This window comes from Ipomoea nil, unplaced genomic scaffold, assembly GCF_001879475.1.
Source record: "Ipomoea nil cultivar Tokyo-kokei standard unplaced genomic scaffold, Asagao_1.1 scaffold0782, whole genome shotgun sequence".
In the NCBI taxonomy this organism is placed as follows: Eukaryota; Viridiplantae; Streptophyta; class Magnoliopsida; order Solanales; family Convolvulaceae; genus Ipomoea; species Ipomoea nil.
The window spans coordinates 1-27,407 of record NW_017617210.1 but is presented as its reverse complement, the minus strand read 5'-3'; the positions used below and the strand labels follow the sequence as shown (position 1 = coordinate 27,407).

The 27,407-nt window shown below is 35.2% G+C and overlaps 1 protein-coding gene and 3 pseudogenes across 1 annotated transcript; 2 read left to right on the top strand and 2 right to left on the bottom strand.

Moving 5' to 3' along the window:
* Positions 1–1,583: 1,583 nt before the first annotated feature.
* Positions 1,584–2,224, top strand: LOC109177037 (60S ribosomal protein L27a-3-like). The gene has a single exon (XM_019326375.1). It carries the CDS (start codon positions 1,661–1,663, stop codon positions 2,105–2,107), a length of 447 nt encoding a protein of 148 aa, XP_019181920.1. The 5' UTR covers positions 1,584–1,660; the 3' UTR covers positions 2,108–2,224.
* A 4,974-nt stretch (positions 2,225–7,198) lies between these two features.
* Positions 7,199–7,702, bottom strand: LOC109177039 (annotated as a pseudogene).
* Positions 7,703–15,709: 8,007 nt separating this feature from the next.
* On the top strand, positions 15,710–20,327 carry LOC109177009 (annotated as a pseudogene).
* A 1,221-nt stretch (positions 20,328–21,548) lies between these two features.
* LOC109177008 lies at positions 21,549–26,147 on the bottom strand (annotated as a pseudogene).
* Positions 26,148–27,407: the final 1,260 nt, after the last annotated feature.

Here is a 27,407-nt window from a genome sequence, read left to right as displayed (position 1 = left end):
AGGAGAAATTGATTATAATTGTCATTAAAATAAATGTTTGCAAATTTGTAATATCGCTCGTCTGAATACTTAGTCTAAATAAATAGTAGAATTAATTACCGTTTTGGTCCCTCGACTATGGTGAAAGTACCAAATTGGTCATGACTATCAATTTTGGCAAATTAAGTCCTCAACTATTGATTTTGTATCCGATTTGGTCATCCGTTAGTTTGGTTGTTAATTTGCCGTCTCTTTCAAGTACCAATTTGGTACTTTTGCCATAATCGAGGGACCAAAACAGTAATTAACTCATATTTATTTGTATATAAAATATAAAATTGTTTAGTTGCAGTACTTCCATTTTTTTTTTTGGAGTTGAATCTAATAACTCCAATTTTTTTCCCTAAAATATATTTTTTTCAATTTTATAATTTCATTTAATTTCAACACATTTTTCTTCGAACTCCGTATAAAGATTATCTACGGAGAGAAAAATTATAGAATTTTATTAGTGTTTCAATCCAAGACATCATGTGATTCCTATCCTATTTATTAAGGATGTATTCCAATCAATTATTTTAGGTATATTATATTGTGGACACTGATCTAAAACGATATCTACATCTACATCTACAAGGTGCACTACACCAAAACACTAAAATTGCAATGAACCACCAAGAAAATTATAATGAGATCACTAACATTATTCCAAAAGGCTGAACCTCAACCTTAAGGGCCCCCCACACCCCGGCCCGGCAGAGCATTTTGGGAGGATGTAAATCATGGTGACTCAACTGAACATGAACCATAGAGGCTAGACCGGTGCTCACTGCGCACAAGGAGCCCCCCTCACTTCGAGAGGTTGCTTCCACACTACCGCTGGTGAGACTCGATCCCTGGTCATTATTCCAAAGTTTCACCTCTATGACCTGAGCTACCCATGCGGGCATGAGATCACTAACATGTATCCCCAACGTCTTGGTGATACATGTTAGGGATCTCATTATAATTTTTCCGGTGATTCACTGTGATTTTAGTGTCTTGAATTTTCAGTATATGTTTAACAATTATGTCAATTTTGATTGGGATGAGATTTGAACATAAGATCTTCTTTATGAAAATTAATGAGTAAGTTAAGAATAATAAATAATTAACGGAATAATCCGTTACTAAAATTTACACTTACGAATTGTAAGGTATTTAAGAAAAGTAATAAATGATATAATAGAGAATAGAGTAAGAAAAATAAAAAAAAAATAATATGAACCCATTCATTTCAACAAACAATTACACTACTAAAATACTCTCTTTATTTTACTTATTAATTTTTTTTGGTGAGTTTTAATCAGAATGACCAAAATTGATAAAAACTAAATAGTTAAAATAATAAATTTACAATTTTAAAAGTTATAAATTAAAATTAATAAGATCTCACTAGTCAAGATCAAGAAATTAACTCTTACTTTGTATATTTCATATTTGTACATTGGTGGCAGCGGCACTGGCATATTCTAGTGGTAGTTTTTAAGGGTTACTGAGGACATAAACGTAATTGGACGCAATCATCGCAAAACCCTCAATTCCCCTCTCTATAAATTTGTCAAAACCCTAGCCAGTCTCTTTCTTCCTCCGCCGTTCCCTTCCCCTTTCCCCGTCTGCTCGAAGCTCCGGAGATCCAGAAATGACGACCCGCTTTAAGAAGAACAGGAAGAAGCGCGGTCACGTGAGCGCCGGGCACGGCCGTATCGGCAAGCACAGGAAGCACCCTGGAGGTCGCGGTAACGCCGGAGGCATGCACCACCACCGCATCCTCTTCGACAAATACCATCCTGGTTACTTCGGGAAGGTGGGTATGCGCTATTTCCACAAGCTGAGGAACAAGTTCTTTTGCCCCACCGTGAACATTGACAAGATCTGGTCTCTGCTCCCGCCGGAAGTTCAAGAAAAGGCGGCCAAGAACAAGGACTCCGCCCCTCTGATCGACGTCACCCAGTTCGGGTACTTTAAGGTCCTGGGTAAGGGTGTCTTGCCGCCGTCGCAGCCCGTGGTGGTCAAGGCCAAGCTCATCTCCAAGATTGCTGAGAAGAAGATCAAGGAGGCTGGTGGTGCCGTCGTGCTCACGGCTTAGGTTTATTTCTGTTTGTTTTATTTTCACTGATTTATTAATAGTGACTGGATTTTTGGATATTTGAGTTTTATATAAATTGTTCTGAGATATTACTGCTATTACTATTGCGTTTCATTATGTTTTGAAGTGGCCCAGTTTTGATTTGTTGGATTGTTATTATTATTATTATTGCTATGAAAGTGTTGGTTGCAGGTTTTATTGCTATTCTATTGGTCTACGGCAATTGAAGGCCTGTTGAAAAATGAATTTGATTCATTTGCTATTATTAAAGTTTGGAATTGGACTTAAATTTGTCATTTTTTGCTGTAGTTTGCAGTATTTTGGTTGTTTTTGTGATCACAGTGTTGATTAGTGTGTCTATGTGATGTCAAAATGAATGGTTTATCTGAAAACATTGTTTTGTTAATTTATGCTGAAGTTTTTGTTTTGTTAATTTATGCTGAAGTCTGTCTCATTTTTGTGATCCTATTCTTGTTTTTCTGTTGGGTTTAGGTCAAATTTAGTTTTGTTAATCTTTCTTTTGCAGCTATGTGTCTTTGGATAAATGGGAAGGTGTTTTTACTGTGATGGACCTATAATTAAAGGGACAGTGATTATTGCAGTTGTTCATGGAACTATGACTAAGCCCTTACTGCATACTAGGCCTGGACAAAGAAAGCTTTATTGTTTTATACAATGCAACATGAATGAGATATTGTTTGTAGTTCTACTATGTATGCATACAAATTCTACTCGGTCCCTTTTACTTTCTGATGTGGCAAACAAGAATATGCTATTTCATTGTGGTAGAAAATGAGTACTTGTATTTTCCTTTTGTTTACGAGTGAAGTTATGCATTGATGTTATTATTGGTTTTAACCTTGGATCCATTGCCAGCCCTACATTTTCATCTTCCTGTTGTTTCAGCCCTACTAACTGGGCTTCTATTGCATTTCTCAGTTGGAGTATTTTCTGTGCTTAGCATTTCTAAGTTGCATCACTGCTTTTAGTCGGTATTTTCTCCCATATGTGTTCATACATTAGTTTGAATCTGAAGATTTGTTAAAGATTTTTTGTCAGCAGCTCTTAATCTCTGTGATAGTAAGTTACTTGTCTTACTGGAATTTCTCTTGTATTGCCTAAACTGTTGTCTTTAATCCCAGTTTTATTGGTTTACATAATTACATGTTCTTTTTTGATTCTGAGTTTCCTTGTCTAATTATTGTGGGGGTGTTCTGCAAATAGCTGTTAGCGAATTGGGTTAGTGGGTGTAACTATTTGATTAGCTGGTTGTGAAAAGATGTTTGGTAAATTAATTGGTAGTTGATAGCTGATTATATGTAAAATTTATTTTCTAAAAAAGCTGATTAACCAAACATTCATATTAGCTATTTAATTAAGTTAAACAGTTAATAGTGCTAGTAAGTTACTATGTTATTAAACAAGGCTTATGTCACCTTCTGTGTGGCTAGATGATTCTGTAGTAAAATATATATGAAACTGAATTTTATGTTGAGCATATAATGTAAAGGACTATGCTTAGTGTCCCTATATTATCCCTCACAAACTTGTCATTAGCTAATGTGGTAAGTTTTAATTGGTAAGATATGAAATAAAAAGGGAAAAAAAGGAAAATTAAATCAATTAAAACTTGTCATATTTGAGAGTGACAAGTTTTTGAGTGGTAAATATAGGGGTACTGATTATTTTTGTAATTTAAATATAAACTTTGGTTTTTAATTAAGATGGAATACATGTTTTAATTTGGTACATAGTGAATCTTGGGTTTGAATATTACTACGTACGTTTTATGTGTTACTTGGAGCTTTCAGCCCTTGAAATGGTTGTCCAGGTCTACCTGATTAATTTTTGTTCGCTTTGAGAGGTTGGGAGCTGGCCGGGGGGAAGAATCGAACTTGAGTTATATTTCAAAATTCTCTCCCACGAAGAGAGTTCATTTACTATCTGAGCTACCACCTTGGGTTGTGTGAGCATATAATATACAGAACTATTAGTTTAAATTTTAGTTGAGTTGAACCCATGCTTTAATTTTTTTTTGAACCTTAGATGATGAGTGTAGTTTTATGGAATATATTGGTGTTAATTGGATTTGCCCTTTGAGTTTAAGGGAACAACATATTGTGTCTAACGACTAACTAGAGGCATAAGAAAGAATGTGCGAAGTTAACCGAGTTTATAGTTTTTTTGGGAGTTAATTACCAAAATGGTCCCTTGATTATAGCAAAATTATTAATTTGGTTCTTGACTACTTTTTTTAACCAATTAAGTCCCTCAACTTTAAAAATTTTAACCAATTTGGTCCTCCGTTAGTTTGACCGTCAGTCAACCGTTAACTTGGGACCAAATTGGTAATTTCGCTATAGTCAAGGGACCATTTTGGTAATTAACTTTAGGGGTGGGTAATTCGGTTTAGTTTTCTCGAATCGACTGAACCGAATCGAAGTAATATACCGAACGATATTGGATTCTTGTATACCGAACGGTTCGATAAAGAACCCGATCCGATCCGATCTGAATTGTTCGGTACAAAATTGAACTGAATCAAATATCGTTTGATTTTTTTTAAATATAATAATAATAATAATAATAATAATAATAATAAAATAAAAATAAATAAATAATAAATCCAAGTCACTTGTTGCTTGCTCTGCCGTTCAGCTCATATTCTCACGGGTATCTCTCGTAAATGTTTTATTTGATTTTTTTATGGTTTGTTATCAAAAGTTCTATATTATGTATTATGATGTTTACATAGTCCATATCCAAAGTCTAATATATAACAAAATAGCAATCCAAAGTTCAAATGGTATTTGGTTCGGTTAAGTTTTTACCGAACAATTTAGTTCGATTCGAGTTTTTACCGAACCGTTCGATATACAAGAATCTATTACCGTTCGGTTGTTCGGTATATTACCGAATCTAACTAGTTTGGTACGGTTCGGTTCGAGAAAACTGAACCGAATCGCCGACCCTTAAAGTTAATTACCAAAATGATCCCTTGACTATAGCGAATTACCAATTTGGTCCCAAGTTAACGGTTGACTAACGGTCAAACAAACGGAGGCCAAATTGGTTAAGATTTTTAAAATTGAGGGACTTAATTGGTCAAAAAAAATAGTCAAGGACCAAATTGGTAATTTCACTATAGTCAAGGGACCATTTCGGTAATTAACTCTTTTTTTGCTTCTTACTTTCTTTAGTCCTTAACTAATCATCATCTATATACTTTTTTTCTCAACTATTTACTTCAATATAACCTATATTGAAATTGATATACCAGGACTATGTGGTCCAATGGTACCGGGTTGGATTTCCATTTGAAAGATTATGAGTTCGAGTCTTAGGTGGATGTGTTATTGGTTCTTTGTGTTTCAGTAGGTTGAGAAAGAAAAAATTGTTGAAATTGATATATCACTGACCCAATCGGATTCGATGTTGAGGTTACTTTTATCATTAAAAGTGGATCCTTCTTCTCATTATTAAATTTGTAAATCATTCACTATTTTCTCTATGAGTCATGCTATACACCCTTTAATTTATTTTTCATACATTTTTTTCATTGACTTGACATAATTTGATTGGTTTATTATTATTATTTTTAATTAGTGATTGGTTAGCATATTTAGAGCATCTACATAGTAGAGTTTCACAAGTTTTTACACGAATTTTAAGAAAAATAAGATGACATGGAGGAATGATAATATGAAGAGAGAAGAAAAACAAACCTCCTGCAAAGTATTTGGACATTGCAGGTTTGTGAATCCCAACATTTGAATTAATGAGATATTGATGCTTTTGATTATAAACATAAAAATTTCGTCAATAATTAATTATTATAATACTTTATAGACTATACGGCTTGTATTATTTATTTATTTATTTATTAATTTTAAATTATTTTAATATTAAATATTAAATATCATTATTAGATACTTTGCGCATCGCATATGTAAAGGCTAGTCGTGCAAAATTTTGAATTAGGTTAAAATTGTTATCTGTTTGTTAATCTTCACTTGTCACATGTCAGCTATTTATTGGACATTACACATACCTAATTTGCTGGCAAATGTGAAACACGAATAAATATTCATTTTTAATAGAGTTTGTTACCAAAATGATCCCTCGACTATTGCGAAATTATCAATTTGATTCTTGACAATATTTTTTACTCAATTAAGTTCTTGACTTTGAAAATGTTAACCATTTTAGTCCTTTGTTAAAATTCTATCCATATACCGTTAAATCTAAGGACAAAAATGTAATTTCATTTATGTTATTTATTAAAATTTTTCTTTCTTTCTCATCTTTCCACGTAAAGCTCCTAGGAACAAAATTTTCAGATCCAAATGGGGCCTGGAAGTGTTGTATACCTACCTCTTTTTTTTTTTCAAAAAAAGTGCAGAGTTAATCTAATAAAAATGAGGACCAAAACTCATCCTCCTTTCCTCTCACCACTGCTTCCTTCTTCCCTGCGACTAATACTCCCATCATCACGGAGTGAAGTTTTTTTTTTCGAAGCGTTTATAGATCGGCGACGCTGCGGCGGCGGATCTTTCGACTCAGAATGGCAATGCCTGATGCGCTCGATCGATCACATGGCAGTGATGGAAGAAATGAAAAGGAATCAGAGTTTGAGATCTCAGAGGAGGAAAGGAAGAATAGAATTGGGATGTTGAAGATGAAGGCCTATGAAATGAGGAATTCTCTTAAGAATAAAAGCAGGTCAAGAAGTGATTTTGGAGCTTCTGTTTTGTTGGAGGATGGTCATGTTCTTGGTAACTGTTACCAACGCAAACTGTTTGAAGTCGTTGATGAAAGGCGGTAGCTGTACTTGTACTGAACATGGAGGTTGTTTGAGGTCAGACAAAGGGCCATGGAACCCATCAGAGAACCAGTAGTGAAGAATCAAGATCTGAAGCTACGGAAAGAAGACATTATTTCTAACCTATCTGCTGCTAAGTCCAAAACCTGTTTGCGAATTTGTAGCAAGAATGCAAGTAATCTAGTATGAAGAAGATGAAAATTTATAACAACTAGAAAATGTGACTTTCTGTCAAAAAATAAAAAAATAAAAAAATAGTAGAAATTCTCTGCAAAGAAGAATGATCCAAATTACCAAACTCAAAAGTTGAAAACAAAAAAGTGTCATCTCAACATTTGTTTTTCAAGGATCATTTGACCTAATTAGTTTTTTTAAGACTGAAAAATGGGCATCCCTCAACAAATTAAATTAAATATAACCAAAACTTTCTAAAAACTCTCATTTAACTGCTGTCCTGTTTCAACTTTCTTTTTCTGCCACAAGCCGGTCCAAAGCACTGTCAGCATCCCTGAGCACGAACAAAGCCGCAAAGAGCAAAAGTGGTGTAATTTCCCACATACACACCGTACCATTCTCATTCAAATGCCCAATGTTAATATGAACAGAGGCATGATCCTTTGAGGTAATCAGCCTATTCGTTGCAGAGCATTTCCTGAGAATGTAAAGATCCATGTTTTGTTCCTCATCATTCTGCATCTCGATAAGCTTTCTTAAGCCTCAACAAACAACGAGCATTAATATGTCGCCGGAAAAAAAGTTGCAGGGCAGATGGAGAGCTGTATACCTACCTATTTTGGAAGTGGGATCCCATTCAATGGTTCCGGCGAAATTTATTTCCATCGCTTTAACCTATCCTTCGGCAGCGGGGAGTGGAGGACTTATAGGAATCGTTACGCTTGTTGGTGGCAGATTGAAAAAGCGGCTTCGATTTCTACGAGTTCTAGATCAGTGAAAGGATGATCCCAATCGTCTAAACCAGGCATCGATGAAGGGAGTGGAAAGACTAGGAAGAAAGAAAAGTTTTAATAAATAAAATATATGAAATTACCTCTTTATCCTTAAATTTAACCGTTTATGAATGAAATTTTAACGGAGGATCAAAATGATTAATATTTTTAAAGTCAAAGATTTAATTGGGTAAGAAAAATTGTCAAGGACTAAATTGGTAATTTTGCAATAGTCGAGGGACCATTTCGGTAATAAACTCTTTTTAATATATTGAAGGTACAATGTTCATTATTTAGAGCATCTCCAATTGAGCACTAAATCGACAAAAATTCACACCATTCTGCTATCCCATCATTTTTTGGAGCTCTAACTGGCGTTTCTTTAAGGCAAAACGTCAAATATTTTGGCGTGGATGAATAGTGCCGCGCCATATATATGGCGCGGCACTGTTCATCCACGCCAAATATGGGATGGGGCAGAAATTGACCTTTTTGCCCTTGTTCCTTTTTATACTTCTAAATATATCCTTTAATTATTTTATATGCATTTTTTTTTATTTTATTAAATACTTATATTTAATGTTTGTATTATTAAATATAAATTATAGGTTCAAGTGCCAAATAGCACCATGAACCAACTACGAAATGTCATCCCGCACCCTAAACTTATATAAGTGTTTATTCGATTCTCAAACCAAAAAAATTTATTCACCTAGCATTTTTTACAGGTTACCCTCAAGTTAAAGGTTATAAGTTGGTGATGTGGCGCTGACTTGGGTGCGACGTGTCGTATTTAGTATATGTGGCAGAGACGTGTATTGATGTGGCATCCATTCATCTCTTTAATGTAATAATATAGGCGAAATAAACCTAAAAATCATAATCGAAAGCCCTTTGAATGTCTGAAAATCTCCTTCTCAAAATCAGAATCGCAATCCCAAAATGAAACCTAAACAGCCTTCCCCCAGCTCAAAGGGTGGACCAACATAATGAACAAGAAAATTGAAGAACTTGTCCAATAGAAGGAACATTAGATCCGCCAGTGATTTCGAAAATCACAAATACCCCTTCCTTTAACGTCGAGGATCATGAACAAGCCTTTCACGGTTAATTTCAAGGCGCTTAGCATCAAATAATTTGACGGTGTAGGAGACTCGCAGGAACACATCATGACTAAATAGGTCGCCATGATATTAATGGGGTCCACAGAAACAGTTCTTTGAAGAATTTTCTTCTCGACCTTGAGGTGTCCGGCCCAATGATAGTTCATGAATCTAACACGAGGATCTATCAATTTATTCCATGATTTGGCGGTCAGGTTCACCACCCACTTTATAAATTAAAGGAAGATCATGGAACATTTCTCCTATCTAGCCACGATTAGACAAAATTATAATGAATCTCTCACCGAGTTCATGACTAGATGACATGCAGAAGTAGCAAAAGTCGACGGGATGGACGCCAATTCTGCCATCACCATGTTTATTGAGGCCTTAAGAGCTAGAGACTTGTACAAAAATCTCAGGAGAAAGACCTTGACTAACTAGTAATTACATAGCCATGATGGCTAAAGCCAACCAGTACGCCGAAGCTGAGGAAACAAATTGGGCCATGAGAGTTGGGTTGCTTGGAGAAGAAAAACCTATAGAAGAAATAAAAAGGTGTCAAAAAGACCTACATAATTACACTTGAAGCGGAACATGAGGGTCATGGGAGCAGGGCCGCTGATACCAATCAAGCCCTCAAGATTACTCCAACCGATGCCCACGACATCGATACCTTTGACACCATTAATTGCGTAGCCAAGCGAGGTGCTAGCCTATACCGAGGAGTACAACATAGTGCAACTAGAGTCGTCAAAATGAGTTTAGCCCGCCGGGCTTTCCCGCCCCGTCTCACCAAAAGGGCGGGATGAGCTCGTGTTTTAAAAACCCGTATAAAAACAGGTTTTTTTGCTCGCCGCGAGCTAAGCTCCAGCCCACCTTTTTATTTATTTATTATTTATTTATTTTTTAAGTTCTAAATCCTAATCCTAATCTTAAATGACTAAATTCCTAAAATAAAAATAAAAATATAAAATAAAACTGAAACTAAAAAGTAAAAACTAAAACTCTAAAACTCTAAAGCCCTAAGCGGAACTCCCTAGTCCCTATAATATATTTCAATATTTGAGTAGTTGTTTTTAAATTTATTAGATATGTGATGATAAGTGTTTTAAGTAGATAACAATTAAGTTATTAACATAGACACATTATAGTTTAGACTTTAGGGACACATGGTAAATAAATATTAAAAAAAATGATGGGCTTTGGCGGGAGCCCGCGGGCCTAAGGGCGGCGGGACGAGTTGCCCCTACCTAGGCCCATATTAAAAACGGGCTTTTTAGCCCGCCCCGCCGAAAGGCAGGCTTTGGCGGGCCCCGCTCCATCAACCCGCATTGATAACTCTAAGTGCAACTACTACCACCATCCGCCACAGAGCTTTCTAGATTTGATAAGTTTAGGTATTGTCGATTCCGCAGACGGCATATTAGTTGCATCAGGTGCAATATATTAAAATTCGAGTTATTTATCAAAATATTGTCACTCTTTATATCCCCTTACTTTAAATCCTTTATAATTTTCTAGATGAATGACAAAATTTTACTCCCAATTCTTTATTAAGAGTAAGTTCTCATACGATCTTTTTCTTATATATATATATATATATATATTCTTTAAAAAGTTGATTATTAAATAAATATAAATGTTATTTTTTAAAGATATTGGGCTGTGCCTTTGCAGTAAATCTGTAATCAATTAAGGAAGCATGCCTGCATCCATCAAGTGTAAAGCATAAACAAGAATACAATTTTTTTTTTTTTTTTTTTTTTTTGGTAACTCTTACTGAGTTAGTTAAACAATTGATTTGATAATTATAATATTTCAATTTTGACTTCATGTGAATAACGTAAGCTAATTTACTTTATTGTGGTTCTTTGACCTAACATCAGTTTCACCTAAAGCACTTCTAGGTACTTAGGTAGTATTTGTAGGCTAGCAAATAATACAAATTTTTGTTGGAAAATATTAGCAAAATTGATTTAATTTTTTGTATTATTTAATATTTTTTGTAAACATGCCTAAACAAATAAAACTAAAGGGACAACTGGAGGAAGATGAAGAATAGCACGTAGATCACGACGTAGGTGGACGAAATTCTCAATTATTGATACACATAAATGATTTGGGAGTCTGTCTCAAAATCCAGATGGTGGGATTCCAATAAATAAATAGATAGGCTTATTTATGCAAAAATCCAAAACTGTGCTTCGTCACAGTTATATTCAAATCTTTAAAATTTTGTGATTTTTTTTTTTTTTTTTTTTTTTTTTAATTTTGTGTTTTGTGCCAATGAGCAAATTATTGTGTGGACTATGATCCACGCAGTGCTGTGTGGACCATAACAAAAAGTATATATATATTACTTATAAGGATAAGGAAACAATTATTACTTATAAGGCCATCGAACTGCACACGATAATGCAATTAGACCACTGAATCTAAAAATTAACAATTGGGTCCCTAAATTAACCAATTTTAAATAATTCTTCCAATTTGCAAGTTTCCAACAAGTCAACAGGTCATCCTCCCAAATTAATTATTTTTTAAAAATAAATTTTAAAAATTAATTATTTAAATGAAAAAAAAAAGCAAAACAAAAACAAAAACCAGGACTCCAGCCGGAGACGAAGAAACCTTCTTTGTCTCCACGGCGGGGACGAAGAGTTTCATCGTCTCTGGCCATGGAGACGAAGAGAGTTTCTTCGTCTCCATGGCCAGAGATGAAGAAACTCTTCGTTTCCGGCCGTGGAGACGAAGAGTTTCTTCGTCTCCAAGGCCAGAGACCAAGAAACCTTCTTCGTCTCCGCCCATGGAGACGAAGAAACTCTTTGTCCCCGGTCGTGGAGACAAAGAAGGTTTATTTGGCTCTGGCCGGAGTTTTTTTCTTTATTATTATTATTATTATTTATTTATTTAAATGACTAATTTTTGAAATTTAGTTTTTAAAAATTAATTAATTTGGGAGAATGACATGTTGGAAACTTGCAAATTGGAAAAATTGTTTGAAATTGGTTAGTTTAGGGATCCAATGGTTGGTTTTTTAGATGACCTAATTGCATTATCGTGTGCAGTTTGATGATTCAAAAGTATTAAGAAAATAGAGAGATGTCCAAAGCTGGAGCAGCACACAAATTTCAAACCTCTAACCTCCAAGTTAAAATAACATAAACACATTCCTACCCTTTCTTTATAAAACCTTTTAAGTTTAATTGAAAACTTTTAGTTTTTATTTCTAAACTAGTTAGGTAAAAATTAAATATTGGGCCTCTAAAATTTGGGGCCATGTACTGTAGTTCAGCTTGCATAGCCCAAAATCTAGCCCCGACTCTGATCTATATCTATCCTAAAATAAGTGGCGTATTTGACATAGTTTTTAAGGAATTCACTCTCTAGCTAGTTTATTTTTCACAATTGTTTCCGAACTGTACGTCAATGTAGTTCTTAGTTTTCAGTTTCAACTAATTTGATTATCGAATTGTTTAAAATTTCGTCAATTAAACTCTTATGAGGGACCAAAATAAAATGGTGATTTTCCTATTTTTAAAATTTCAATTTGATTCTCGAAGGGTTTAATTGACGAAATTTTAAACAATTCGAGAATCAAATTTGTTGAAATTTAAAACTATGAACTACATTAACAGTTGAGAAACAATTGAATGACCAAAATGGTGATTTCTCCTTTTCACAAAATTAGAAATAAAATTAAGTTTGAATAATCAAGGTGTGGGAATCACATATATTCTGCTAGCTATTGCTCTTCGATCTACGCCAACGAGGGAACCTATATACTATACAAATCAAATTATTTACAAATTTTAATTGTATACACTAGCGCTAACTTACATCCATTTTTCAATGTGTATGGGACAAAAAAAATACTTAAAGTCGTCCTTCCAACTCTATTTTCCAAATTCAAATGGATATACTTTGATCGAAAACCAATTTCTCATTTACATATTATCTATTTTGAGTGTAAATATATCAAATTAAACCCCTCACTTAAGAGAATCCAAATCACCATTGACGTGACCCAAATTTGAAGTGAACCCCCATAAAAATGATAACACAAAATGACCACTTTAAATAATGTCAATTTTAGTTAATTTTTCCAACATTAGTTTCTTGAGGTACCAATTAGGGATATCAATCCGACCAGTCTGTACAGCCTTGGGCTAGCCCGATCATGTTGTCGTGTTTATCGGTTCGTGCTAATCATTTTTTTGTAGGGTTCAAAACTAATCTTGGACTAACCGTAAAACCTCAGGCTGTCAAGCTTATCCGAGGAGATTAACTAAAACTTTTACATTTTGAAATTAACATTATAAACTTTCAATTTTAATAAACTAATGCATTTACACAAATAAATATAAACTTCTACATCATCGATCAATCTAAACCCCCATTTCCAAATTCTAACTATAATTAATTAATATACTTACACTATAATATAATATTTATAGTAAGTTTTTAATTTTTCATTATTTATTTTTATAAAAATATTTTATCTTTTCTTTTTATATATAATAAAGCAGAATCTAGCAACATAATTTTCCCTCCAAAGTGTGAATGCATTTTGATAGAAACAAGATTAGCAAGTATGAATGCATTAATTGTGTGGGTAGATGTATTTATACATAATTTTTTGAAGTTATTATGTGTATTTATGTTTTATAAATTATATTTTATTATTATAACTCTATCTCTATCTCTATCTCTCTATATATATTAAAGCATAATGAAGTATGGAAAAAAGTTTATTGTGTTCAAATTTATTGGTAAAGTTTTATATTTAATATAATTTGTGTATATATTCATTTAAACCTCAATTATAATTAATTTGACTCCACATATATGAAGTGGAGAAATTAGAGATAAAATAAATATAGTTCTTACATAAATAATCTTTTTCAAATTAATAATTTTTTTGTGGAGATTTTTGACAAATATCACATGTTATTTTATTTACAAGTTTTATTTAAATACGTTAATTATATTTTTTTTTTGAAAATGAATACGTTAATTATATAATTAAAGTAGTTGTTTCAAATTCAAATTCCTTTAAAAAAAATCAAAATCAAATAATAATACAAGTAACAGTCAACTTTAAAGTCAACATAATAATAGTATACTTAAATTTTTAAAAATATTAAATATTACATTGTATAGTTATACTTACATTTTTAATCAAACTAATTCTGAGCTCAAGAACTCAAATACATTTTTTTTTTTTCACAACCATTACTTTCTTTGCTAATTTAGAGGATGTCAAAAATTTAATTGGTAAATTTGTTAAATTAATAATAGTTCGTGTATCACACGGGACAATTACTAGTTTTGTAATATATTTATTAAAATTTTATTTAAAATTGAATAAAAAAAATACTAAAGATGAGTTTGCAGATAAACTTGATGTATATTTTGTTCTACATAACTTCTGTAACAAAGAATAGCCTTAACTGGCTCAGGTTATCAAGCTAGCCCATTAAATTTTAAGCTAGCACATTCCGAGTTACAATTTGTCAAAGTATTTCTATTTCATTATCAAAATGTGTAGCAAGAATAAATAATTGGGGTATGTTTGGCATGACCCATATCCTCATCATGAACAATGATCCTCTTCTAGACCCGATTCTATCAATTCACATCACTCTGCCCTAGTAGGCTAGGACTAAGTCTATATCTACAATAAAAACCCTAGCTAATTTTATGCATCCTCCCTTTATGCAATTGAACTCATAATAACACGAAGCATCTATAACACAACAAAAAGCTCAATACAAATCCCATAGAAAATCAAACTATTCATTATTTTACTCGCAAAGTAAAAGCACAATGAAATTCCATATTTGAAACCACAAATGAAATTGAAAGAATTGAAATTTAGGTAATGAAAAATTAGCTTTGGTCAATGTAAATTGAAGATACAAGCTAATTGAATTGAAGTAGTAATTGAATTGCAATCTTGACTTGAAATATAATCTGACCCTATTCTAAGTGGAGAGAAGCTAGAGAGAAGGTATAGAAAGTGAAATATATCCAAATTCCACTTAAAAATAACTTCCAATTTACTTTTATAGTAGCTGGAGTTGCGTATTTTTGCAAAATGCAAGGCCCGATCATGACGAACATCACATCATGGAGCCGGTCATGACGACTATACTATGCACAACAGTTCTTGTTTCTAAGCTATTTTGCACCATATAGACGTTCGAATTAGACTTTGTGATATTCATAAAAGTTGTATATCTTTGAGTTATCTTTCCAATGCCTCTGAAGTCACTTGATTTGGACATTCCAAGGTCGAGATATAATTAAATTACCAAAATGTTGCCTAACAGAGCAGAGTTTGTCACGCTGGCTGTCACGATCGTGACCGTTAGTGTGATGCTTGGTCCTTACTCTAAAATGCATTCTTATTTATTTCTTTTGCTCCTTTGGGTCCTTGGATTATGTCATGGTACTTTCAACTTTATGTATTTCACTTCATTAACCACGACTCTTGAATACGACTTTGTGCTAATATGACTTCAAAATACAAGTAATTATTGAACTTGAATTTACGTGATTTTACAATTAGTGCCTCTCAATCATCTAAATGACACACATGAATCAAATAATGTAGCACAAAGTCATACGAATTTGATGTTAAATATGCAGATATAAATATAGTAAGAATCAATACTGATCAATATCATAGTTATTTGTTTCACCAGTAACGTATCCTTACCATTTTAGGGAAGGGATGACATTCGATTTATAGAGGTGGTTTTATTAGAACCAAACAAAAGTGTTGTTGCACTAGCAGATGCATACTTCTTCTCACCCTCACCAAGGACCAGAAATCATGAATAAGCTTCCTCCACGGCGAGCTAAGCTCACCCTTTACAATAAGAGAAGGAATGAGACAAGTATATGGATTGTTGAGCTAGCTAAAGTGCAGGATGGACATGACAAGGGAAAAGTGATTTCATCCGAAGTCATTCCAGATGTTCAACCACCCATTGTACGTTTTCTGTCCTTGTATGATTGGAGTACAGATTATTGTATATGATCATGTTTAGATTTCAATCAATGTTTGTTCTTTATTGTAGGATTCTCAAGAGGATGTTGATTGTGAAGCTTTGATGAAAAGTTATCCTCCTTTTATAGAGGCAATGATGAGAAGGGGCATTGATGATATGGATCTTGTGATGGTTGATCCTTGGTTAGTGAAAATTCTATTTAATTGGAGCAATCACAGCGAAATTGTTTAGGCTATTAATTTGGTAATCATAAAGTTACAAGTGAAGAGAACTTAAGCTAGTTTAGTCTGTATGGGCAGCTCAACTGGTCATAGAGGTAAAGTTTGGGAGGAATGACCAAGAATCGATTCTCACCAACGCACACCTTCGGCAGTGCTGGTTTCCTCCTAGGATATAGTCATCCGAGGCTATGAACATTATTATTTATAAACACACTTTATATAAGTATTAGATGGATGCAGACGATGCGTTCTTATTGGAACCCTACTATATATTGTTCTTGTTTTTTTGCGTCAAACTATCAAAAAATTTCTTTTTTCCATCAGGTGTGCTGGTTATTTTAGTGAGGCAGATTCTCCTCGTCGGAGGCTTGCTAAACCACTGGTGTTTTGCAAAACAAAGAGCAACTGCCCAATGGAAAATGGATATGCTAGGCCAGTAGAAGGAATATATGTGCTTGTGGATTTGCAGAAAATGGAGATTATTGAGTTTGAAGACCGCAAACTTGTTCCCTTACCGCCAGTTGATCCATTTAGGAATTACACCGCCGGTGAAACACGAGGAGGGATTGATCGCAGTGACGTTAAACCCCTGCATATTATTCAACCGGAGGGTCCTAGCTTTATCATTAATGGCAACTATGTAGAATGGCAAAAGGTATGATATATAATAATTCTCGTCTTTAGTCATTTTGCACATTATTTGTTCACAAAGGCAAAACTTTCTCGCCCACACACCCGATCTGATAGGATATGGAGAAGTAAATTATGGTGACTTAGCTGACCTGATAGGTTATGAAGGAGTAAATTATGGTGGCTTAGCTTAGTGTCTCATTAGGTGAAAAGACCAAGTGCACGTACACAAGAAACTTATCATATTGAGTGTAACTCGCATACTTATTACGATTGTTAGGATTCAATACTGTGTTCCTACTTCAAATCTAATGATCTACCCAAATTGTTGATACACATTTTACACATTATTGTTGATACAAAATGTTGATGGTTTACAGTGGAACTTTAGGATTGGTTTTACGCCAAAAGAAGGTTTAGTCATACATTGTGTTTCATATGTTGATGGTAGCCGAGGCCGAAGACTCATAGCCCACAGGTTAAGCTTTGTGGAACTGGTTGTTCCTTATGGAGATCCAAATGATCCCCATTATAGGAAGAATGCATTTGATGCGGGAGAAGATGGGCTTGGGAAATATGCCAATTCACTCAAAAGGGGTTAGTAAATTAATCAATTGTTATATCATGAACTAGGGTCCAACTTGTATTTTGGATCCCGATACAAAACGACATTCAGATTATTAATATTATTTTCTGAAGGGAACATTCAGATTATTATGTGCATGTAGTTAACATATACCTTCAGTTAATAAATGATGTGTCTATTACAATTAACACATTATATATATGGCAGTTAACATACTATGTACATGTATGTAACATATTATGTGCATATAGTTAATAAATTATATACTAGCAGTTTAAATATAATGTACATTTAATTTATTTATAGGTACATAATTTGTTAACTGCAAGCGCATAGTATGTTAACTGTAGGTGCATATCTTGATGTCATTTTAGAACAGGTTCTACCAATGCAAACTGAACCCTGATCCATGGTATAATTTGCCTAAACTCACGCTATTTTAATTCCCAGTTCGATCAATATAATAAGAGCAATAGCTAATCAAGAAATTAAAGAAAATTTCCATTTCAGGGATGTGATTGTTTGGGATATATTAAGTACTTCGATGCACATTTTACAAATTTCACTGGTGGGGTTGAAACAATTGAGAATTGTGTGTGCTTGCACGAAGAGGATGATGGAATACTTTGGAAACATCAAGACTGGCGAACAGGCTTATCTGAAGTTCGTCGCTCAAGGCGACTCACAGCTTCTTTTATATGCACTATAGCTAACTATGAATATGCATTCTACTGGCATTTCTACCAGGCATGTTTAGTTCTTTAAAAAAAAATGTACTTGCTCTCCTATATATAACCATTTCATCTTACAATCTAAGTATTTATATATGTGCCTTTACTAACAGGATGGGAAAATTGAGGCAGAAGTTAAACTTACGGGAATTCTAAGTATGGGAGCTCTGCAGCCTGGGGAATCAAGAAAATATGGCACCGAGATTGCTCCGGGGTTATATGCTCCGGTTCATCAACACTTCTTTGTGGCACGCATGAACATGGCTGTGGATTCTAAGCCCGGTGAAGCACACAATCAGGCTTTTGTTTCTAGCAAGCTAGCTTAGAGCTCATTATCATGTGGATCAGGTTTTATTGTTTGACAATTTTTTTTACTTGGTTATGCATTTACCTATAGGTGGTTGAAGTGAATGTGAGGGTTGAAGAACCTGGGAATGAAAATGTTCACAACAATGCATTCTATCCTCAGGAAACTTTGCTTAGATCTGAATTGCAGGCAATGCGTGACTGTGATCCCTTTTCAGCTCGCCATTGGATTGTAAGAAACCATTGTTAAGATCAAATACGCTAGTTAATTAGGGTATACAAATTGTTAGACATAGGCTGGTGAAAGGCAAAATCCAGCATCAGGTGGCTAGGGGGATTGTTAGGGAGAAGCTTGAAGGGCAAGTCCAGCACCCTGCTTCTAAAAAATGTGGCAGTATAAAGAAATGAATTTGGATCTTTCTTATGAGTTATAACTTTTGGCCTAGTATAGTAAGCGCTTAATTAGCTGGTAGGTGCAAGGGAAATTGTTGGACAGAGGTCGGTGAATTAGCAAGCCTAACAGGAACTGCTAGGGGGAATTGTTGGGCGAATGCCATTGGGCCAAGTCCAACTTTGGCTCTAAGGAAATAAATTTGCACTTCCGCTACGTGCCTACGTGATATACCTTTTGATGTAGTGGTAATGTCATATGTGATCCTTTGAGTATAGTGGTTTTGCCACGTTTAGTTCAAAACTTTCAAATTGACCACCCGTAGTCCTTTAACTTTAAAATTGTTACCATCTGTGATCCAAGTAAACCACCCATGGTTCTTCAACTTTCGAAATTTAACTAGTCGCGGTCCTCCTAAAAGGATCATGGTGGTTAAAACTTGATGGTTTAGGATCATGAGTGGTTAACTTGGACCACACGGATGGTTAAATTTGAAAGTCGAAGGACCACATGTGGTCAATTTGAAAGTTTAGGACTAAACGTGGCAAAATCACTATACTCGGAGGAATTCAAATTATATTAACTCTATATGGAAAATTATACCATAGATTAGGTCTACCTTGCATTGTAGACCATGATCCAAAAATAACCTTTAGATTTTGTACCTACAGTTGTCACAGGATAACTACACACACAAAAACGATTAACTGCAGATACGTAATATGTTAACTGCAGACACATGACGTGTTAACCAACATCTTATGTGCCTATAGTTAACCTATATTATACATTCAGTTAACAATTTATGTGTCTGTAGTTATCATATTATGTGTCTGTAATTACCACGTTTGTGTCTTCAATTTTTTATAGATACAAAAATTGTTAACTGCAAGCTAAGTACAAAATGTGTTAATTGCAGACATATAATTTTTGGATCAAAGTTTACAATAATGCAATATGAACCTGGTTCATCGTATAACAATTTGAATCTTATGTACCATGTGATATTATGTAGGTGAGGAACACAAGGACACTGAATAGAACTGGACAACCAACCGGATACAAGCTGGTTCCAGGTCCAAATTGTTTGCCAATGGCTGGTCCAAAGGCTAAGTTTCTAAGAAGAGCTGCATTCTTGAAACACAATTTGTGGGTAACTCAATATACTCCGGGAGAAGATTTTCCAGGAGGGGAGTTTCTGAATCAAAATCCGCGTGTGGGCGAGGGATTACCTTCGTGGTAAAACAGGATCGCAGTCTAGAAGAAACTGACATTGTTCTGTGGTATGTTTTTGGAATCACGCATGTTCCTCGCTTGGAAGACTATCCTGTCATGCCAGTTGAACATATTGGGTTTATGCTCCAGGTACTTTTCGTACCTATTGAATCCTTAATCCATATGTCCTTGATTCTGGTTCTATTGGCGGGAGTCGATGAAGTGTTCAGTCCAGCACCAAGGTGATTAGTGAATTGTTGGCAGAGATTTAAAGGGCCAAGTCTAATACCAAGTGACTAGGAGATTGTTAGGCGGGGCTTGAAAGGCCAAGTTCAGCACCGGGTGATTTGGAGATTGTTGGACGGAGGTTTGATGGTCAAGTCTAACACCAAGTGACTAGGGGATTTTTGGGCAGAGGCTTGAAGGGCCAAGTCCGGCACCAGATAGCTAAGGGATTGTTGGACAGAGACCGAAGGGCCAAGTCCAGCACCAATGCCTCGGGAAAGGCAAATTATTGTGTGGACCATGGTCCACACAATGTTATGTGGACATACCAAAAAGTACATTTTTAATATACTAAATGTATATTATTTTTATGAGTTAATACATCTGAGATCCTCCGAGTATAGTGATTTTGCCACGTTGAGTCCTAAACTTTCAATTGACCATCTGTGGTCCTTCGACTTTTAAATTTAATCATCCATGGTCCAAGTTAACCACTCATGGTCCTTCAACTATTAAATTTTAACCACCATGGTCCTTTCAAGAAGACCACGACTGGTTAAATTTCGAAACTTGAAGGACCATGGGTGGTTAACTTTGACCATGAAGGACCAAAAACATTCAATTGACCATCCGTAGTCCTTTAACTTTAAAATTGTTACCATCTGTGATCCAAGTAAACCACCCATGGTTCTTCAACTTTCGAAATTTAACTAGTCGCGTCCTCCTAAAAAGGATCATGGTGTTAAAACTTGATAGTTTAGGATCATGGGTGGTTAACTTGGACCACACGGATGATTAAATTTGAAAGTCGAAGGACCACAGATGGTCAATTTGAAAGTTTAGGACTCAACGTGGCAAAATCACTATACTCGGAGGATCTCAGATGGTATTAACTCATAAAAATAATATACATTTAGTATATTAAAAATGTACTTTTTGGTATGTCCACATAACATTGTGTGGACCATGGTCCACACAATAATTTGCCTTTCCCGAGGCATTGGTGCTGGACTTGGCCCTTCGGTCTCTGTCCAACAATCCCTTAGCTATCTGGTGCCGGACTTGGCCCTTCAAGCCTCTGCCCAAAATCCCTAGTCACTTGGTGTTAGACTTGACCATCAAACCTCCGTCCAACAATCTCCAAATCACCCGGTGCTGAACTTGGCCTTTCAAGCCCCGCCTAACAATCTCCTAGTCACTTGGTATTAGACTTGGCCCTTTAAATCTCTGCCCAACAATTCACTAATCACCTGGTGCTGGACTGAACACTTCATCGACTCCCGCCAATAGAACCAGAATCAAGGACATATGGATTAAGGATTCAATAGGTACGAAAAGTACCTGGAGCATAAACCCAATATGTTCAACTGGCATGACAGGATAGTCTTCCAAGCGAGGAACATGCGTGATTCCAAAAACATACCACAGAACAATGTCAGTTTCTTCTAGACTGCGATCCTGTTTTACCCACGAAGGTAATCCCTCGCCCACACGCGATTTTGATTCAGAAACTCCCCTCCTGGAAAATCTTCTCCCGGAGTATATTGAGTTACCCACAAATTGTGTTTCAAGAATGCAGCTCTTCTTAGAAACTTAGCCTTTGGACCAGCCATTGGCAAACAATTTGGACCTGGAACCAGCTTGTATCCGGTTGGTTGTCCAGTTCTATTCAGTGTCCTTGTGTTCCTCACCTACATAATATCACATGGTACATAAGATTCAAATTGTTATACGATGAACCAGGTTCATATTGCATTATTGTAAACTTTGATCCAAAAATTATATGTCTGCAATTAACACATTTTGTACTTAGCTTGCAGTTAACAATTTTTGTATCTATAAAAAAATTGAAGACACAAACGTGGTAATTACAGACACATAATATGATAACTACAGACACATAAATTGTTAACTGAATGTATAATATAGGTTAACTATAGGCACATAAGATGTTGGTTAACACGTCATGTGTCTGCAGTTAACATATTACGTATCTGCAGTTAATCGTTTTTGTGTGTGTAGTTATCCTGTGACAACTGTAGGTACAAAATCTAAAGGTTATTTTTGGATCATGGTCTACAATGCAAGGTAGACCTAATCTATGGTATAATTTTCCATATAGAGTTAATATAATTTGAATTCCTCCGAGTATAGTGATTTTGCCACGTTTAGTCCTAAACTTTCAAATTGACCACATGTGGTCCTTCGACTTTCAAATTTAACCATCCGTGTGGTCCAAGTTAACCACTCATGATCCTAAACCATCAAGTTTTAACCACCATGATCCTTTTAGGAGGACCGCGACTAGTTAAATTTCGAAAGTTGAAGAACCATGGGTGGTTTACTTGGATCACAGATGGTAACAATTTTAAAGTTAAAGGACTACGGGTGGTCAATTTGAAAGTTTTGAACTAAACGTGGCAAAACCACTATACTCAAAGGATCACATATGACATTACCACTACATCAAAAGGTATATCACGTAGGCACGTAGCGGAAGTGCAAATTTATTTCCTTAGAGCCAAAGTTGGACTTGGCCCAATGGCATTCGCCAACAATTCCCCCTAGCAGTTCCTGTTAGGCTTGCTAATTCACCGACCTCTGTCCAACAATTTCCCTTGCACCTACCAGCTAATTAAGCGCTTACTATACTAGGCCAAAAGTTATAACTCATAAGAAAGATCCAAATTCATTTCTTTATACTGCCACATTTTTTTAGAAGCAGGGTGCTGGACTTGCCTTCAAGCTTCTCCCTAACAATCCCCTAGCCACCTGATGCTGGATTTGCCTTTCACCAGCCTATGTCTAACAATTTGTATACCCTAATTAACTAGCGTATTTGATCTTAACAATGGTTCTTACAATCCAATGGCGAGCTGAAAAGGGATCACAGTCACGCATTGCCTGCAATTCAGATCTAAGCAAAGTTTCCTGAGGATAGAATGCATTGTTGTGAACATTTTCATTCCCAGGTTCTTCAACCCTCACATTCACTTCAACCACCTATAGGTAAATGCATAACCAAGTAAAAAAAAATTGTCAAACAATAAACCTGATCCACATGATAATGAGCTCTAAGCTAGCTTGCTAGAAACAAAAGCCTGATTGTGTGCTTCACCGGGCTTAGAATCCACAGCCATGTTCATGCGTGCCACAAAGAAGTGTTGATGAACCGGAGCATATAACCCCGGAGCAATCTCGGTGCCATATTTTCTTGATTCCCAGGCTGCAGAGCTCCCATACTTAGAATTCCGTAAGTTTAACTTCTGCCTCAATTTTCCCATCCTGTTAGTAAAGGCACATATATAAACTTAGATTGTAAGATGAAATGGTTATATATAGGAGAGCAAGTACATTTTTTTTTAAAGAACTAAACATGCCTGGTAGAAATGCCAGTAGAATGCATATTCATAGTTAGCTATAGTGCATATAAAAGAAGCTGTGAGTCGCCTTGAGCGACGAACTTCAGATAAGCCTGTTCGCCAGTCTTGATGTTTCCAAAGTATTCCATCATCCTCTTCGTGCAAGCACACACAATTCTCAATTGTTTCAACCCCACCAGTGAAATTTGTAAAATGTGCATCGAAGTACTTAATATATCCCAAACAATCACATCCCTGAAATGGAAATTTTCTTTAATTTCTTGATTAGCTATTGCTCTTATTATATTGATCGAACTGGGAATTAAAATAGCGTGAGTTTAGGCAAATTATACCATGGATCAGGGTTCAGTTTGCATTGTAGAACCTGTTCTAAAATGACATCAAGATATGCACCTACAGTTAACATACTATGCGCTTGCAGTTAACAAATTATGTACCTATAAATAAATTAAATGTACATTATATTTAAACTGCTAGTATATAATTTATTAACTATATGCACATAATATGTTACATACATGTACATAGTATGTTAACTGCATATATATAATGTGTTAATTGTAATAGACACATCATTTATTAACTGAAGGTATATGTTAACTACATGCACATAATAATCTGAATGTTCCCTTCAGAAAATAATATTAATAATCTGAATGTCGTTTTGTATCGGGATCCAAAATACAAGTTGGACCCTAGTTCATGATATAACAATTGATTAATTTACTAACCCTTTGAGTGAATTGGCATATTTCCCAAGCCCATCTTCTCCCGCATCAAATGCATTCTTCCTATAATGGGGATCATTTGGATCTCCATAAGGAACAACCAGTTCCACAAAGCTTAACCTGTGGGCTATGAGTCTTCGGCCTCGCTACCATCAACATATGAAACACAATGTATGACTAAACCTTCTTTTGGCGTAAAACCAATCCTAAAGTTCCACTGTAAAACCATCAACATTTTGTATCAACAATAATGTGTAAAATGTGTATCAACAATTTGGTAGATCATTAGATTTGAAGTAGGAACACAGTATTGAATCCTAACAATCGTAATAAGTATGCGAGTTACACTCAATATGATAAGTTTCTTGTGTACGTGCACTTGGTCTTTTCACCTAATGAGACACTAAGCTAAGCCACCATAATTTACTCCTTCATAACCTATCAGGTCAGCTAAGTCACCATAATTTACTTCTCCATATCCTATCAGATCGGGTGTGTGGGCGAGAAAGTTTTGCCTTTGTGAACAAATAATGTGCAAAATGACTAAAGACGAGAATTATTATATATCATACCTTTTGCCATTCTACATAGTTGCCATTAATGATAAAGCTAGGACCCTCCGGTTGAATAATATGCAGGGGTTTAACGTCACTGCGATCAATCCCTCCTCGTGTTTCACCGGCGGTGTAATTCCTAAATGGATCAACTGGCGGTAAGGGAACAAGTTTGCGGTCTTTCAAACTCAATAATCTCATTTTCTGCAAATCCACAAGCACATATATTCCTTCTACTGGCCTAGCATATCCATTTTCCATTGGGCAGTTGCTCTTTGTTTTGCAAAACACCAGTGGTTTAGCAAGCCTCCGACGAGGAGAATCTGCCTCACTAAAATAACCAGCACACCTGATGGAAAAAAGAAATTTTTGATAGTTTGACGCAAAAAAACAAGAACAATATATAGTAGGGTTCCAATAAGAACGCATCGTCTGCATCCATCTAATACTTATATAAAGTGTGTTTATAAATAATAATGTTCATAGCCTCGGATGACTATATCCTAGGAGGAACCAGCACTGCCGAAGGTGTGCGTTGGTGAGAATCGATTCTTGGTCATTCCTCCCAAACTTTACCTCTATGACCAGTTGAGCTGCCCATACAGACTAAACTAGCTTAAGTTCTCTTCACTTGTAACTTTATGATTACCAAATTAATAGCCTAAACAATTTCGCTGTGATTGCTCCAATTAAATAGAATTTTCACTAACCAAGGATCAACCATCACAAGATCCATATCATCAATGCCCCTTCTCATCATTGCCTCTATAAAGGAGGATAACTTTTCATCAAAGCTTCACAATCAACATCCTCTTGAGAATCCTACAATAAAGAACAAACATTGATTGAAATCTAAACATGATCATATACAATAATCTGTACTCCAATCATACAAGGACAGAAAACGTACAATGGGTGGTTGAACATCTGGAATGACTTCGGATGAAATCACTTTTCCCTTGTCATTCCATCCTGCACTTTAGCTAGCTCAACAATCCATATACTTGTCTCATTCCTTCTCTTATTGTAAAGGGTGAGCTTAGCTCGCCGTGGAGGAAGCTTATTCATGATTTCTGGTCCTTGGTGAGGTGAGAAGAAGTATGCATCTGCTAGTGCAACAACACTTTTGTTTGGTTCTAATAAAACCACCTCTATAAATCGAATGTCATCCCTTCCCTAAAATGGTAAGGATACGTTACTGGTGAAACAAATAACTATGATATTGATCAGTATTGATTCTTACTATATTTATATCTGCATATTTAACATCAAATTCGTATGACTTTGTGCTACATTATTTGATTCATGTGTGTCATTTAGATGATTGAGAGGCACTAATTGTAAAATCACGTAAATTCAAGTTCAATAATTACTTGTATTTTGAAGTCATATTAGCACAAAGTCGTATTCAAGAGTCGTGGTTAATGAAGTGAAATACATAAAGTTGAAAGTACCATGACATAATCCAAGGACCCAAAGGAGCAAAAGAAATAAATAAGAATGCATTTTAGAGTAAGGACCAAGCATCACACTAACGGTCACGATCGTGACAGCCAGCGTGACAAACTCTGCTCTGTTAGGCAACATTTTGGTAATTTAATTATATCTCGACCTTGGAATGTCCAAATCAAGTGACTTCAGAGGCATTGGAAAGATAACTCAAAGATATACAACTTTTGATATACAAAGTCTAATTCGAACGTCTATATGGTGCAAAATAGCTTAGAAACAAGAACTGTTGTGCATAGTATAGTCGTCATGACCGGCTCCATGATGTGATGTTCGTCATGATCGGGCCTTGCATTTTGCAAAAATACGCAACTCCAGCTACTATAAAAGTAAATTGGAAGTTATTTTTAAGTGGAATTTGGATATATTTCACTTTCTATACCTTCTCTCTAGCTTCTCTCCACTTAGAATAGGGTCAGATTATATTTCAAGTCAAGATTGCAATTCAATTACTACTTCAATTCAATTAGCTTGTATCTTCAATTTACATTGACCAAAGCTAATTTTTCATTACCTAAATTTCAATTCTTTCAATTTCATTTGTGGTTTCAAATATGGAATTTCATTGTGCTTTTACTTTGCGAGTAAAAAATAATGAATAGTTTGATTTTCTATGGGATTTGTATTGAGCTTTTTTGTGTTATAGATGCTTCGTGTTATTATGAGTTCAATTGCATAAAGGGAGGATGCATAAAATTAGCTAGGGTTTTTATTGTAGATATAGACTTAGTCCTAGCCTACTAGGGCAGAGTGATGTGAATTGATAGAATCGGGTCTAGAAGAGGATCATTGTTCATGATGAGGATATGGGTCATGCCAAACATACCCCAATTATTTATTCTTGCTACACATTTTGATAATGAAATAGAAATACTTTGACAAATTGTAACTCGGAATGTGCTAGCTTAAAATTTAATGGGCTAGCTT